Below are 14,586 nucleotides of genomic sequence, written 5' to 3' on the forward strand. Positions count from 1 at the left end.
GCTCACGTGCCGTGTCGCAATTATAACCTAATAGCTATTAATATGAATCTGAAGGGATAGCAGTTTTCACTGTTATGTTGTGAACAGGTAGAAGGCAGTAAGCAAAAAAGTAGATTGAATCAAAAATTAATAGTAAGCGCTTATTGTTCTTTAATTGGTGGTTGGAATAATAAAGTACAAATAGAGATACAAATACAGAATTCTTCATGTTTTATGACATTTTATGTCTGTACCTTTCCCTTTTACTTGAGTGAGCTTTTAAGTGTATTGTTATTGTTTTATTTATTTATTTATTTATTACATGTAACTATATGTCTTTTTAACCGGTCTCTAATTAATTGACGGCTTGTTATCCACTTTACTGCGTTCCTGCTGCAACAAAAGCTTGTTCTGTGCTTATGCTGCCCCCACGTGGAAGAAGACTGTCATTACAATTAACTCACATTACATGCATTGCACACAGTGCATCCGATAACTGTACACAGCATTTCGTTGTGAACAATTTCATCCCAAATTTAGATGGATGGATGACTGCATGAATGAATGAATGATTAAATAAATTATTAAATACACGCTGAAAATGTTCACAACAAATGGCAACGTGAGAAAGTTTAAAATTTTTTTTTTTTTTTTTTACAATTTATTAAAAATAAATAAGCCATTTCCCAAGAAATGACTTACGTCCGACCACTGCCATAATACAGGTCTGATTTGTGGAGTGCTGCAGAAGTGTTTGTCCTTCTGGAAGATTCTCCTCTCTCCACAGAGACAGAATTTACAAAGTTCTTGGTCACCTTGCAGACTTAAGGCCACAAGCATGTTAAGCATGTGTTTCCCCTTTCAAAGCAACAATAGGTCAACATTTTCAACGGAGCGGAAGCTTCCAGAATCCAAACTCATCATCAATGACAAGTTCATTTCTTCTCTGTCTCTGTGTTTATTTTTCTTCCTGCTCTGTGCGTCTGCTACCTCACCGATGACCTCTGAACCTGACGGGACCATCGCTCAGGCTGCTTAGGCATCGGGAAGTTCAAGGGTCACGAGCTGACCTGAGAGGAAGCCAGCAAGACAGAAACACAGACAGGAGGCCAGACAAGGGCATAGAGAGGTAACACGTCTCTGATAGTGTCAATTAAACAGCACACAGGAGGGACGCTCAACAAAATGGTGCTTCTAACTATAACACATTATTATCATTAAAATTTACATATTGTGCTGAACTTCCCTAAATAGAAGCCACTTGCCTAGTAGCAAGATTCTAGCTCTTTCCACAGGTTTTGTTGACATCCATATTCACCATTGGTCCAGCAGTATATGGGGCAGGGTTGAGTTGCTGACTTGTATGAGACTGGATCACCCCCTCAAAACAGGCTAACATAAGCAAGAACAACAATTATCTATATACAATAATTTAAATTGAATTAATTTAATTAAACAAATAAAAAAAGGTTAGAGCTGTAAAATATTTTGTAGATTTTATTTGTATTTTTTTTTTTCATTTCATACAGGCACCTTACATTCACACAAAGAAAACATTAATACTCTGCATCATTATATTTCATTTCATTTTTTTAATTGTCCAGAGTAAAGAAGAGACACTTTGGAATATTGGAAAAACACTAGTGCTAATAATAATAATTATAATCTTAATAATAAATAAGTCTTTTGGAATCCTTTAGGGACCAGCAGTAGTTGTTGTTTTATGATGTCCAAAAAGAATCATAAGCAGCGATAGTGTGAATGGTCAGTTTGCCAGCTTCTTGTGTTATTTACAAACAGATGTTTTGGTGTGGTAGTGGTCGGGGACGGAAGGTCCCCTTCAAGAGGTCCTGTCCTCAAAGTAGGTCTGCTCGATGCGCCTGCAGAAGGACAGCAGGTTTCCGTAGCTCCGCACGCGCTCGGCCAGCTCAGTGCTGGTCAGCCGAGTGGTCAGGATGGTGAACAGGTGACCGAACACCAAAGCGTCCAGCTCGGTCGGCCTGAAAAAATACATAATTTCTTCTTGAACTACAAAATATATTACACTTACTGGGAGTGAAAGAGAGTCTTCTCATCGACAAACATGTTTGATGGATTTTTTATTTTTAATCAAGTCATCACCAATGATGTCAAATAACTTAAAATGATATTAGTGTTTTAGGATAATATACATTCAAATACCACAATTATAAACTTTTTCTTTCATTCTTTTTAAATGTAACCCAATTGGATTGAGAACATTAGTAGTAATCGAGGCCCGAGGGGAACATGAGTAATGACATCGTTCTGCCACGGGGTGGTGCTAAAGACACAATTTCCTATTTTTGCAGATTTATTTCTTGTAAAACAGACATATGTCATGCTACGCAGCTACACACTACTTACTACTCACATGCTATGTTTTATTTAAACAATAGGTGAGGTTAGGTCAAAATGGTGTCTCACAGGATATACTCCTTACTGTTTATTGAAGAAGAACGGCTGTGTTCCGAGGCGCTGCGACAAAGCCTGACAGCACTGACTCACGTCCTCGTACACCTGCAACACAAAAATAGAGTAGCCGCTCCACTAAAAGTGCTATGTGGACTTCCGCACAAGTAATAATCTCAGATGAGGCGACCGCTAACCTGTTCCAGGTTTTTCCCTCCCCAACCGATGGCGTCCATCTTCCGGCGCACTTCCCACTGCTTCTGGTAGGCCAGGATGGTGCTGAGGGGCCACGAGTAGGGGCTGCTGTACCTGGGACGAGTGATCTAACCCCAACAGAGACGTGTCAGGGTGGGGAAGACTCAACTTTGAAGAGGCTCTATGAGAAGAGAGAGGACTCACCTCGGCAGCTGTGCTGTCATCACACCACTGGATGTACAGCTGGAGGAGATAATATGAAACTAATTCACAGGAAAGCCAGTGGGGGGCGCCACAAATGTGTGCGTAAAGTACCTCAGCCGTCAGCAGCATGTTGTTGACCAGCTCCATGTATGCTTTCATTTCAGCCCTCTGAACGTCATCCAAGCTATCGCTCAGAGAGTGACCCTGAAATGACAACAAAAGATCCTCAAAATACAGTAAATACGAAAATAAAGTAAGACACAGAAGCATAGCTTGCTAAGACTACACTGTATTGCTTTTAGGTTTTCTTAATATCAACAGTGGTTAACATTTTCCACACTTGACATTTTAAGTCAAAATATGACTTAAAGCTTATTATTTGTACAGGAAGTAATTCTCATCCACCTTGGCTTTGGTGAACTGCACTATTGGGCTCAGTTCCGACACCACCTGGTTTCCCACATGGATGAAGGGGATCTTGCCTAATGAAGGAACAATATAAAAAAAACAACTTTTGACTACATTTGCCTTTGACAAGAAAATGTACTGCATTTGTACGTGAACTCACCAGAGGGTGACATGTACTCTGCATTAGCTTTGCAGACCACCTGCACTGGCAGCCCACACATCCGCAGGTAGGCCTGCAATGCAGACAAAACAGGATCAAGCGGACACTTCATTAGACACATAAGCGAGATCCAATACACAGAGCTCCGCAATGATGATATTACCTGCACGGCGAGGGATGAGGCGCAGTCAGACAGCAGAATCTGATCTTCTGCACAAGTTAAAATGTATACAGTTATTATTTTGTTCATGTATTTATCCCTCCATATAATATGGAGTTGGACACTCACCCTTCAGCGGCTGGTACAAGGTTGCACTCTCAGGCCAAGGCTCAGCAGCTATCCAAGTCATAAATGCAATAGATTAATATTTTACTGTCTGCACAAACAAATACTGTATTGTTAAACATAAATGGTGACAAAATCTAGCACTCATCTTGAAACTGATTTGCTGGTGTACCTATAATGAAATGTTCACTCCCCATTGATGACAACTATTACAAAAATTATTAAATAATTTAAACAGTACGCCTAATAGTTCTCCAGCGTAATGTTCTAAGACAATGATCAGTGAGAGTATATTTATTAACTGTTAAAACAGGTTAAATTTGAAGAGGTTAGAGTTCACTCCGGTCGGAAATTACAAGTGCCCCGCAAAATGGCGAGCTCAGACGTGTTTCTGGGTCACAGAGGGAGCAGGACCTGAGTAAACTAAAAACGCCAAGAAATTTAAACAGCTATCTACAACACAAAGGTAAGTAATAACTATATGTTATGGTTTAAACTACGTTTTAATAAACCTTGGAACAAGCGTACGATTATCCACCAGAAACCACGTTTCGCAGGTTTTAGATTCACTAATTAGCATTAACGTCAAACCCTTGACGTTTGATCACGTAAAATGTGTACTTTACGTCCAAACCTTGCTAATGGCGTAAATGTCTCTTTAGCATTGCAGGACTCTGAAAGCGTCCGTCCTCAATCATAAATTGAAGCTAAAAATTTGACAGATACTGCAGTGTTACAACGAAACACTTATCTTACGATTAACTTTTAATTTTCTTTGCCACCGCTGTAGAAAATTGCGTTATCGAACAAACTGCCTAGCAAAAGTCACCATGCACTGACTTAAAAATGCAACACTTTACCGGCCATTTGTGACACGAAAGCGTCCGCTGCAAGAGACATGTTTGCTCTGAATTGCTCCCCTTTAAATATTCCTATTACGATAAAGTATTAACTTAAAACAAAGCTTAGATCAACTCTGCTTCATGGGAGCTCGAGGGCAAAGCTTTGCAGTCACCGACTGGTCCGTCAGCAATTGTCAGTCCGACGAGAAACATTTAGGAAAAGTATTGGTTCCGCTTCGAACCTGGACATTTCAAATTAAAATTAAATTATTATAGCCCCTTCCTCTTTCGCCCATTAAAATTCGAAAATGACTGCTACTATCTTTGGTGAGGGTGGAAACCAGCAAACGTTCATCACCACATAGAAGAACCACAATCTGATGATGGTAAAATAAAGAAAATGAGACATAACACTGCAGCTCTGCTTACTCTTTTGGCCTCGACCTGTCAGTGGTTCTTTCGATCTAGAAGTAAGCTGGCCAAGGAGATCAATGGTTGAGAGACTACGTATAGGAGTGGTTAACATTTCGATGCGTATGACGTGTTGACTTCATTTTTATTTTAAGATGCAGTTCACGTTTGAACCACAAGGGGGCGTCCTTGTTCCAACACGAGATGTACTGAAAAAGCGGAACGTTTCAAGATGGACCAAAGGAACGAACGAGAGGTAGTTTTGCTCACGTTTAGCTTGTAAATGCTGATGATGCATTATGTATGTGACGTCCACTTACTGCTGGTTGAACTCCGTTGAGATAATTGGATCCGTGTGATAGTTTCCACACTGTTTATTTAAAAATCACATTTTTGATCTATCTGTCCCAAATGTCAGTCAGTGAGCAGTTTTTTTTTTTTTTTTTTGACAAATCTCTCGTGACTTTTCCTGCCCATTTGTCTCCAACGGAAGCCTCCAATTAAAGCAGCTCATTTCCCACCATCAACCACCACCAGAAGCAAATTCTGCATTCGACGTGCTATATTTGGAATTTCAACATAAACATGTGAAAGGCAACGAATTCATCGATTTTAACTTGACTGATCTACGGTTATTAAATATATATTTTATATTTTTTTTTTCTTTCTTTCCCGAGTCTACATTTCTTGAAAATACTTTATTTTAGCGTTTTCACACCAAATACAGACTTTGACCTAATTTATTTCTTTGTTTCCCTTTTACGTACACCATATTTCTTGAAAATACAACTTAATGAGCAGCGTTTTCTGTTGCGTTTAAGTATTCGACTATTTCATTTCCCTTGTCCACATTAAAAAGAAAAAAAAAATGTAATACAGACTTTAAATTCATGTAAAACTTTCTATATATTTCTGCATGTATTTACTTTGCCTATAATCCATATTTCGATGAAATAATACTTAATAATTGAAACTTTAATATCTTGTGTGTATGATGTGCATGTGCAAGGGAGCTGGAGACAATAAAATGATATAGGTATAGTGTAAAGCTTTTATTTACTTAACCAAGATATTTTTTTATCAAAACGTTTTTTTTTCACATATAAAATTCGTACATCGGAATGATCGGATGTTTTTTTTTTTTTTTTTTTTTTTTACTTTTCACATACAAAACAACACATTTGCTTCTACCAAGAATAAAATATGAAACATACACATAATAATAATAAAAAAAAGTACTGACAGATACAAATTAGCATATTACACTGGAAAGAAAAAAAAGAAAAAAAACTTTATTATTCTTTGTATGTTGTTGCTGGATGGACCCTGTAAGGAAACCCTGAGACAAAAATGCAAACACCTTTTGGAGCTCAGCTTGTGTATGCGTGTGCGTGTGTGTATTTGTGTGCTGCACGCTATTGCTTTTGGCACATAAAATCAGCAGTGCGTGCCCATTTGCGCCTGTGTCATCTTTGCCTTAGTCCTTAAAACGTTTTGGTCATGTGCATATACAAGTAATATTCTGCCTAAATCTTATAACCCTGTATTTTTTGTTTACCCTGTAGAAATAATAATAATAATGATAATAATTACAAAAATAACCCTGTTCTCTCCAAAACAAACCACCAATTCCAGAATTCGAACAAAAAATGAGGATACGCTATATAAGGCTAAATAAGGATGCTTGAGGAATGTGGGTCTGGATGGTCACTTGGTCGTTCTGTGGGTCTGAACTGGCCCCCCCACCATCCCCGAATCTCACACCGGGATGTCCGCCTTCTCCGCGCCTTTCTTGGTCTTGCTGCGCCCTTTTGTGTTGGGCAGCTTGTTGTCCTTCTTCCAGCGCATGCGCCGGTTCTGGAACCACACCTTGACCTGGCGCTCGGACAGGCAGAGCGCGTGCGCCACTTCCACGCGCCGGCGGCGCGTCAGGTAGCGGCTGAAGTGGAACTCCTTTTCCAGCTCCAGCACCTGCTGACGCGTGTAGGCCGTGCGCAGCCGCTTGGGCTCCGGACCCGGGTGGTTCGGGTTCACTGGGGGACACGAATGGACAGCGTTACGTCATTTGTTTACTTTTTGTAATGATGACGATGGGGTGTCTATAACGTGCAATATAAGAAAAAATAATAATTGTAACTGAAAGTTAGTTAGTTAGTTAGTTAGTTAGTTATAGTTCGTAGTTTGTAATGATACGGATGGGGTGTCTATAACGTGCAATATAAGAAAAAAAACAGCAATGAAAGTGACAGTTATACTTGTGAATATTATATGCAATTTAAAAGTAAATCCATTTAATTGCTAACTCTTAGAGATGTCAATGAATTGTGTTTTTAGCTAAATTGCTTAGCTTATATGGAAAAACATGCGATATTGAAAATGCATGCCGACATGCGATATTTAACATAAGAACTAACTAAAATAATGAAGGTTATATGCCCCATTACTGTTCTCCTATATGGCAAGATTGCACTTTGTCAAGATATATACATGCATATGTTTAATTTACGGTTATCTATTTTTACTTCAATGTAATTTATACCTAATCGCTTTAATTTAATGTAATTTTTTATTATAAGTCAGTTTTAGGAAATTAAAAATAATCGAAAAAAACTATATAGCCTATACTTCCATTACCATTGCAGAGGATATATATTTTTTTTCTGTTTGTTTTTTGTTTTTGATTTTGTTTTATTGCCGTTATACTTTCTATGAACGTGCTTGTGTGCGCATGTGTGTGTGTGTGTGTCCTTTTGCGGTTGGCCAGCACACTGGTTAAGAAACCATTTTGGACTATTAACGCGCATCTCTTTGTTCACTGGCATTTTACGCACATACATACTCGCACTTGCGCGCGCACATACACACACTCACACACGCACAAGCTGCGGCAGAGCCATAAAAGTTTATAGCGGCTGTAATTCGGCCTGACTCTCACTGCGATCATAAATAACTCACCACGAGAAATGGGGCTCCCAAATGGACAAAACACTACAACAAGGATGTGTGTGTGTGTGGGGGGGGGGGGGGGGTTAGATGAGATGCTGGGGGGCAAGAGGGAAAAATAAAAATAATAAAGCAAAATGACATGGAGTGTACAAAAAAAAAAAAAAAAAAAAGTGTGACAGAGATGAGAATGGAGATGTCTTCCTCACCATGGGCGATGTGCACCTTCTTCATCCAGGGGTACACCACGATGGGAGGCTTATCTTTGGCCTGATGCCCCCCTCCCACACCTCCGCCAGCGATTCTCCTCTGCACCTGAGCAGGCTTACTGGCGCACGTCATCCACATCTCCGGGTGGGCGCCCTCCTTGCCACCGGCGTCGTCGTGCTCGCTGTAGCCGGGGAACTGCGCACCTGGCTGGGGTAGCCGCTCGGCATCCTCCCGCGGGTGATGCTGCTGCTGCTGCTGCTGCGTCTGCAAGGAATGTTCATAGGCGGTTGGCTGCGGCGCCGGCGCGTAGCCGGGCTCGGGCGGAGGGGCCGCGGATGCAGGTTGGTAGCGCCCGCCGCCGTACGTGCCACAATCCTGGGGGCTGTTGTAGTACCCCCCCTGCTCGGTGAAATGACTGTAATCTTCATCGCAAGGCGGGAAGTGCGGCTCGGCGTATTTGCAGCTCACCGCGTAGGACTCCATGATTGATTTATAGCGAGGCTGGTCGGAGAATACTAATTTTTCTTTTTCGTCTCTCTCTCTCTCCCTCTACCCCCTTTTTCGCCCTGTGCCCCCCTTTTCCCCCCTCTGGCATCAAGCCACCCCGCGGCTGTCAAATAGACGGACGGCCGCGAGGACCACGTGACCCGGCGGCTCAGCCAATGGGAGGCCTCGCTTTTTTTGCCTCTTAAGGGTAAAATTTTTTATTTTTTTTTAAATGGTCTTAATTAGCCGAATGAAGATTTGCTAGCTGAGCTGAATTATACAAAATTGGATGTTTGTGGATTGGAACTGTTACGTCATTATTTATCTTATCTCTATAAACCCATCCATCTAACCCACCCCCCTCTTTCCTATTGAACACGCACAGTAGATTTATGACTTGGGATCTACCCCCACAGATGGGTCCCCGAGCTGAAAAATTAATCGGGCCCATATTGAGGGGACGCGGGGGCCATATTTGGCCTTGTGGCCGCAGTCAAAGGGCGCACAACAAAACGTAGAGGGCACGCACGCAAGAATGGAACAAAAAGGCCCCCAGACAGTGACTAGTAGTTGGCTTTGTTGCGGGCCGGGGTCAGCCCGAGGTGTCCCGTTCACCATCTCACCGTCATCACCACCGTCTCTGAATAAAAGCCGCTTTGGAAAAATGATGCCGCTGGGGGGAGAAAAATCGTGCAAAGGCGCTTAAAAAATGATGTCGCTGGCATAGAAACCCCAAAAGTGGCTAAATTGAGCCCTCACACGAAGGAAAAATAAATGACAGTCCATTCTAAACACCCACTATACCCCAAAATAATCATTCACTTGTGCATATGGCGCTCCCTAAACCATATTGTTTTGGCAAGCTTTTGGCTCAAGAAGTGGAGGCTTTATTTAATCTGACCCAATGCAAGTGAACCTCCAAGCAAATCTGTTTGATCTGGCTTCCAGATACTAATGAATGTCACTGATAAGCTCAAACAGGCAAACATTTGTTTTAGTAGCTCGTTTTAATCACTCCTGATGGTTTTATTAGGGTTAAAGTGTCACTCACTTATCTAAATTGATGCATTTAATTTGAGAAAATTAAATGATCGTTTCATCAAAGCAGTAGTTAAACAAATGTTGCCTTCATGAATTTGTAGGGGAAATAAAAAAAATGCAATTTTTGTAGAAATTGGGTTGGGTTTAAGTGAAGCTGAATTGAAATCCTGTGGAATTAAGTGAATTGATTGGGAAAAGGTCAGATTTAGAATTGTTTGGATGGGTCAAGAAATTTGGAGGGAACTGATGTGAAATATTTCTGAATATAGGAATTTTGTTGTGGAAATTTTGCTAATGTTATAAAGGCTTGAAATCCAATGATTTTTTTTTTTTTTTTTTTCCCCGCCCAAGTTTTGGTTTACTCTGCAATCTGCAGTTTGGTCAACTTTGTAAATGAGAATCTATTCTTAATTGTTTTATATAAAGGTTAGATTCACAAAGTCCACAAGCATGGCTTTAAAGTGAGTTATTTTGAAGTTGGAATAGTTTGAATCTGTGAAGAAATGTCGTAAGGCGCGATAAATGTGTAAAATGTCTCATTTTAAATTTTTGGAATGTTGCCATGAAAAGTATGTGGAATTTAGGGAATGTGGAAAATGGTTCTCAAGATGAGCTGAAGGATTTTGAGGTTAGAACTCGGAATGTTTGAATTTGGTCAAGTAACTGAGTAAAATGTCTTTTAATTTGGTCATTTTATTGTAAACATTTGGTAATTTGGGGACGTTCCCAAGATTCCTTGAATGATATGAATAGTTTGAATTTAGAATGTTGGTAGAATCAGTGAAGAAATGTGGAAGGACGGCGTAAATGAATTTGGGGATTTGGGAATTGAATGTAGTCAAGAAATGTGGAAAGAGGAGGTAAATGTGTAAAACATCTCTTATTTTGGGGGATTTTATTGTGAATATTCGGGAATTTGAGGAATGCGATCACAAGTTATATATGGCCTGAATAAGTTGAATAGTTTGAATTTAGAATGGTTTGAATCGGTCAAGAAATGTGGTAAAGTAAATGAGCAAAATTCCTCTGAATTTGGAAATCTTATCAAGAGCGTGAAATTTGGCTACTAGAATGTTGAAAATAGTTTCTAATATGAATGAGCTGGATCGTTGAAATTTGAAAGGTGACATCGCCAACTATAGGCCTGGAATGCACATTACAGCATTTAGGTATTTTTGACAAGTTTGATGTCTTTACGTGCAGTTTAACAAAAATGTTTTTGCAGTAGCTGGTCATGTTCAGTATACCCTTGAAAGGCTCATTTGTGCTTGCAGTATAAGAACCTTTATGCTTCCATGCATCCATCGCGTTGGAATGTCATTAACTCATTCACTCCCAGCCATTTTCACTGTAGTATTTTCCTGTTTTTTGACTGATTTTTGCAAGGCCTGCAGAATATTATGTTCTATTGCTATAAAAATATGGAACCTACCAAATGAGAGATTAGAGTCTCTTATTTTATCAGGAAAAAAAAGTATATTCCTATCTGTTTCCGCTGTGCAGGAATTAGCAATAGAACATAGCTAAGTTTCATCGTTATTCACAAATCTGCTTAGAACTGTGGGGAAATCAGCTTGTTTTAACATGGCCTGGTTGATCTCTTATACTCTGCTGCCACTCAACCATTTTCTGCAGTAGAGAGACTGCATCAAAGCCTTCTCTATGCTCTGGCATAAAACAAACAAAAAAAATGTATAAATACGTCTTTGGGACACTTAAAACATTTAAAATATGACGTATTTATACGTTTTTGGGAGCTAATGAGTTAATCAGCCAGAGGTTACCACTCTCAATATCAACATTTTCTCCAAATGCAAACATGAAACAAAAACAGTACAGTAGGTATGAATAATTTTCGATGGAAAACGAAATTGGAACGGTTTAGCAGGCGGTTTGTCTCTGACGTGGTTCAAAACATCACGACACATCCTGATTTTGTCATTGCTAGCCATCATTTCTTGGAGTACAGTTTGTAGAGAAAAAGCGCTGCTTCCAATAGTCAAAAAGTGAGTAATTGATGCCCCTCTAAGAATTTTTTTTTTTTTTTAAACCGTGGAAACGTATTTAAATAATTATTCCCAACTTGCTATACAAAAATGTTAATCTCTCAGTCGAGATGTATCATTTTCAATGTACCGGTACTTCATTGATACCAATTACAGCTTTGTGGAAAGAAAAATCTGTGAGTAATTGACGCAATACCCAAAGGTTTGTAATTACCTATAGATACCAAAAGATGGAAAGTACTACTCGTGTAAATAAGACTCCTCTATATTCAAATCCAAATACTTCCAAATGTGACACTTTATGAAGTTGCAAATTTGCCCATTTTTTCCCCAGAATATTGCCCCCTCCCTCTAAAAAGATATTTATCTGTACCTGACCCTAATACGCCAATGTAGAAATCAATGGCCATAAACGTATTTTTGCTATTGGCAGGCCAGCAACGTGTGGTTGGTGTTCCGCTGTAAAATTTTAAGTTGTCATATCGCAATTCACCACTAGATGGTAGGCATGGGAGGCTTGCAATCGTACCTCACACGTAATAACATTTTGAATGAGTTGATTTTTGTGGGGGGAAAAAAAATACAAAATGTGTTCTTGCACTTAATGTCAGGTTTCTGTTCAGCAGTTTTGTGCCGTCTTTGAATGATGATTTTTACACGAGAGAGCCACTGAAACTGTATGTGGTTATTTTTTTAAATTGTTCAAACCCTTTGTTGTTGAAGGCTGGATCTTTTCAACATGCAATAAGAAATGTATTATGAAAAATTATATATTAAGAGCACATATTTTGTCCATATTTAGAATGGCATTTTAGTTCTACATCTGGTTAGGAAGTGTGTGGTCCTATATGTGGGCCCCAAAATAGCACTGTGATGAAAAATTGTGGCCCCCTCCATCATTCAAGTTGCCCACCCCTGACAAGCGCATATAAGGAACCTTATGGAAAATTGCTTCTTTTCTTTCTTGAACTGCTCTACTGATCACTTGAGCAACTCGTCATAGGCTTCAAAGTGACTCGACGGTCCGTTGTGTCATTGGATCTTCTCGCCGAGCAGAAAGTGAAGCAAGCCAAATTGAAAACACAAAGAAGCACTTCTGAAGCTCTTCGGGTTTCCCCGTGCGCGTGATGGATGGTTAGTCGCCGCCCATAGACTCCCCTAGAACCCAATCTGTGACCGAGCAGAGTCCACACACATTCGGTTCTACAGGGTATTTATAGGCGAAGCGTGCGCGCGCTGCGGCCAGGTGACGGCTCCACACTTCCAGTTTTCCTCTTTCGTGGCGGTTGAAGATTTTGATTTCATACAAAACAACTGACCTGTATGGCTTACTTGCCTTGAAGCATCAAAATAAGACAAAATGTAGTGTTCTTTTCGTCACTAACTTTAACTCATTTGCTCCCAATAACGTGTAAATACGTTTTTTTTAAATGTTCTATGTGTCCCAAAGACGTATTTATACGTTTTTTGTTGCATACTGAAGGCTTTGATGCAGCCTCTCAACTGCAAAGAACGGTTGCAGAAATGGTAGTTATTACACATAACGGCCAGCAGGTGGCAGCAGAACAAAGGAGATCAACCAGGGCCATATAGAAAAAAAACTCAATTACTTACAATTTTGAATAGATTTGTGAAAACTGATGAAACTTAGCTCTCTCTAATGCTAATTGCTGCAAAACGGAAACATACTTTTTTTTCCTGATAAAAGAAGAAACGTTAATCTTTCTTTTGATAGGGTCCATGCTTTTATAGCAATTGAAGACAATATTCTGTGGGCCTTTCAAAATCAGTCAAAATCCAGTAAAACAGCCGGGAGCGAACGGGATTGCTTCTGTGAAAATGGCTGGGAGTGGATGAGTTAAAGGTCATTTGAAAAATCTCACATTCACCGCTTTCGACTGAGTTGAATAGCGCCACTTTTGGTGTTTTTCTATAACCGCTCAAAAGAGTCAAAGAACGCGTCAATAAATAGTAAATAACGCGAGCGTTTGTGGGCCATTTGCTGCTGTAATCACATTTTGTTGCTTGAAACAGAGGAAGTCGTCTGTCAGGGTTTGAGGGCACGCAAACAAGCGTCCAACCGCAGAGCAAACGCGCTAATAAACACATGAACACGTGGTAGCTTGAAGTTGTGGTTCGTAACGATCACAACTTTTTTTCTTACGTTATCACACTTGAGCTTTCATAACTGTCCCTGTGTGCAAATGTTAACTACTGTCAACTGGCATACAAATATTGAACTCAAAATGTTTTTAGATTTTTTTTTCACATTTAATTAACAACAACAATATGTTGTTCATGTTTTAGATTAAAATAAAAAAAGAAAACTTCAAAAGAAGAAAATGGAGATTCATGGTTTTCATTAGAATGCAATAATTATATTCTCATATTGTGGCTTTTATGTCTTGCTTTGAGCTCTAACCAGGAATTCAGACAGCAACTTTGTGAAAATGACACACACGGACTTGCGAAATTGACTAAAATGGTGTAATATGCATTCCGGGCCACTAGTTGGCGACGCCACTTTATAAATTCTGTGCACCAACTGCTGGTTTTCAGCATTTGGAAACAATTTTGTTTGTCATTTTCAAATATTTGCCAAAACATATCCAAAAACAACTTTGCTCTTTTCACTTAAAAAAAAAAAAAACAGTCATTACACCCATGAGACTCGTGAATCATTTTAAGTTGTTGAAACTGAACACTTAACATGAACGTCCTCAATTTTCACAAACGACCATTTTCTGCCTTTTTGTGAAACATTCCAAAATGATATTGTATCGACACTGCAACGTGATTGTAGATGCGATAAATTCCTCAAACTGACGATTTATTGACACAAGTACAGTTTTTGCTGCTGGCCATTTGTTCTATATTCGCATATTATGTCTACAGATTCATGGACAGTTTACCATTCAGTCCACATATATAGATTATTTATTAATACAGATATAATCTTCCTACATACAAACGCTGACCGCTCGC

General features: G+C 39.6%; 2 protein-coding genes and 1 long non-coding RNA gene across 4 annotated transcripts; 1 reads left to right on the forward strand and 2 right to left on the reverse strand.

The window, feature by feature from the left end:
* Nucleotides 1–1,551: 1,551 nt before the first annotated feature.
* Nucleotides 1,552–4,717, reverse strand: mtx2 (metaxin 2). Of its 2 annotated transcripts, none has more exons than XM_077494757.1 (10): nt 4,523–4,717; nt 3,666–3,713; nt 3,540–3,586; nt 3,377–3,449; nt 3,214–3,290; nt 2,920–3,012; nt 2,809–2,847; nt 2,607–2,732; nt 2,441–2,517; nt 1,552–1,979 (listed from the first exon to the last, which is right to left on the reverse strand). In XM_077494757.1, the coding sequence occupies exons 1-10, from the start codon at nt 4,560–4,562 to the stop codon at nt 1,820–1,822; spliced, it is 780 nt and encodes a 259-aa protein (XP_077350883.1). In that variant the 5' UTR covers nt 4,563–4,717; the 3' UTR covers nt 1,552–1,819. The 2 variants fall into 2 exon arrangements, with proteins under 2 accessions (XP_077350883.1, XP_077350884.1); XM_077494758.1 differs by lacking the exon at nt 4,523–4,717 and adding an exon at nt 3,835–4,489.
* On the forward strand, nt 3,375–9,916 carry LOC144000941 (uncharacterized). Its single transcript, XR_013278336.1, has 3 exons — nt 3,375–4,128; nt 5,071–5,171; nt 8,097–9,916. It is a non-coding gene; the product is annotated as an uncharacterized LOC144000941 (long non-coding RNA).
* On the reverse strand, nt 5,953–8,631 carry LOC144000940 (homeobox protein Hox-D4b-like). The gene is made up of 2 exons (XM_077494759.1): nt 8,068–8,631; nt 5,953–6,948 (listed from the first exon to the last, which is right to left on the reverse strand). Exons 1-2 carry the CDS (start codon nt 8,549–8,551, stop codon nt 6,674–6,676), a joined length of 759 nt encoding a protein of 252 aa, XP_077350885.1. The 5' UTR covers nt 8,552–8,631; the 3' UTR covers nt 5,953–6,673.
* Nucleotides 9,917–14,586: the final 4,670 nt, after the last annotated feature.

The sequence above is a fragment of the Festucalex cinctus genome, chromosome 14, assembly GCF_051991245.1.
Source record: "Festucalex cinctus isolate MCC-2025b chromosome 14, RoL_Fcin_1.0, whole genome shotgun sequence".
Lineage (NCBI taxonomy): Eukaryota > Metazoa > Chordata > Actinopteri > Syngnathiformes > Syngnathidae > Festucalex > Festucalex cinctus.

Coding starts and splice junctions, on each gene's coding strand:
- mtx2 (XM_077494757.1), bottom strand. CDS start 4,562: ATGTCTCTTGCAGCGGACGCTTTCGTGTCACAAATGGCCG. Junction 3,450..3,539: donor CCTCATCCCTCGCCGTGCAG/GTAATATCATCA, acceptor TCTGCATTGCAG/GCCTACCTGCGGATGTGTGG. Junction 1,980..2,440: donor CCGTTCTTCTTCAATAAACA/GTAAGGAGTATA, acceptor GTATTTTTTCAG/GCCGACCGAGCTGGACGCTT.
- LOC144000940 (XM_077494759.1), bottom strand. CDS start 8,551: ATGGAGTCCTACGCGGTGAGCTGCAAATACGCCGAGCCGCACTTCCCG. Junction 6,949..8,067: donor GAAGGTGCACATCGCCCATG/GTGAGGAAGACA, acceptor CGTGTCCCCCAG/TGAACCCGAACCACCCGGGT.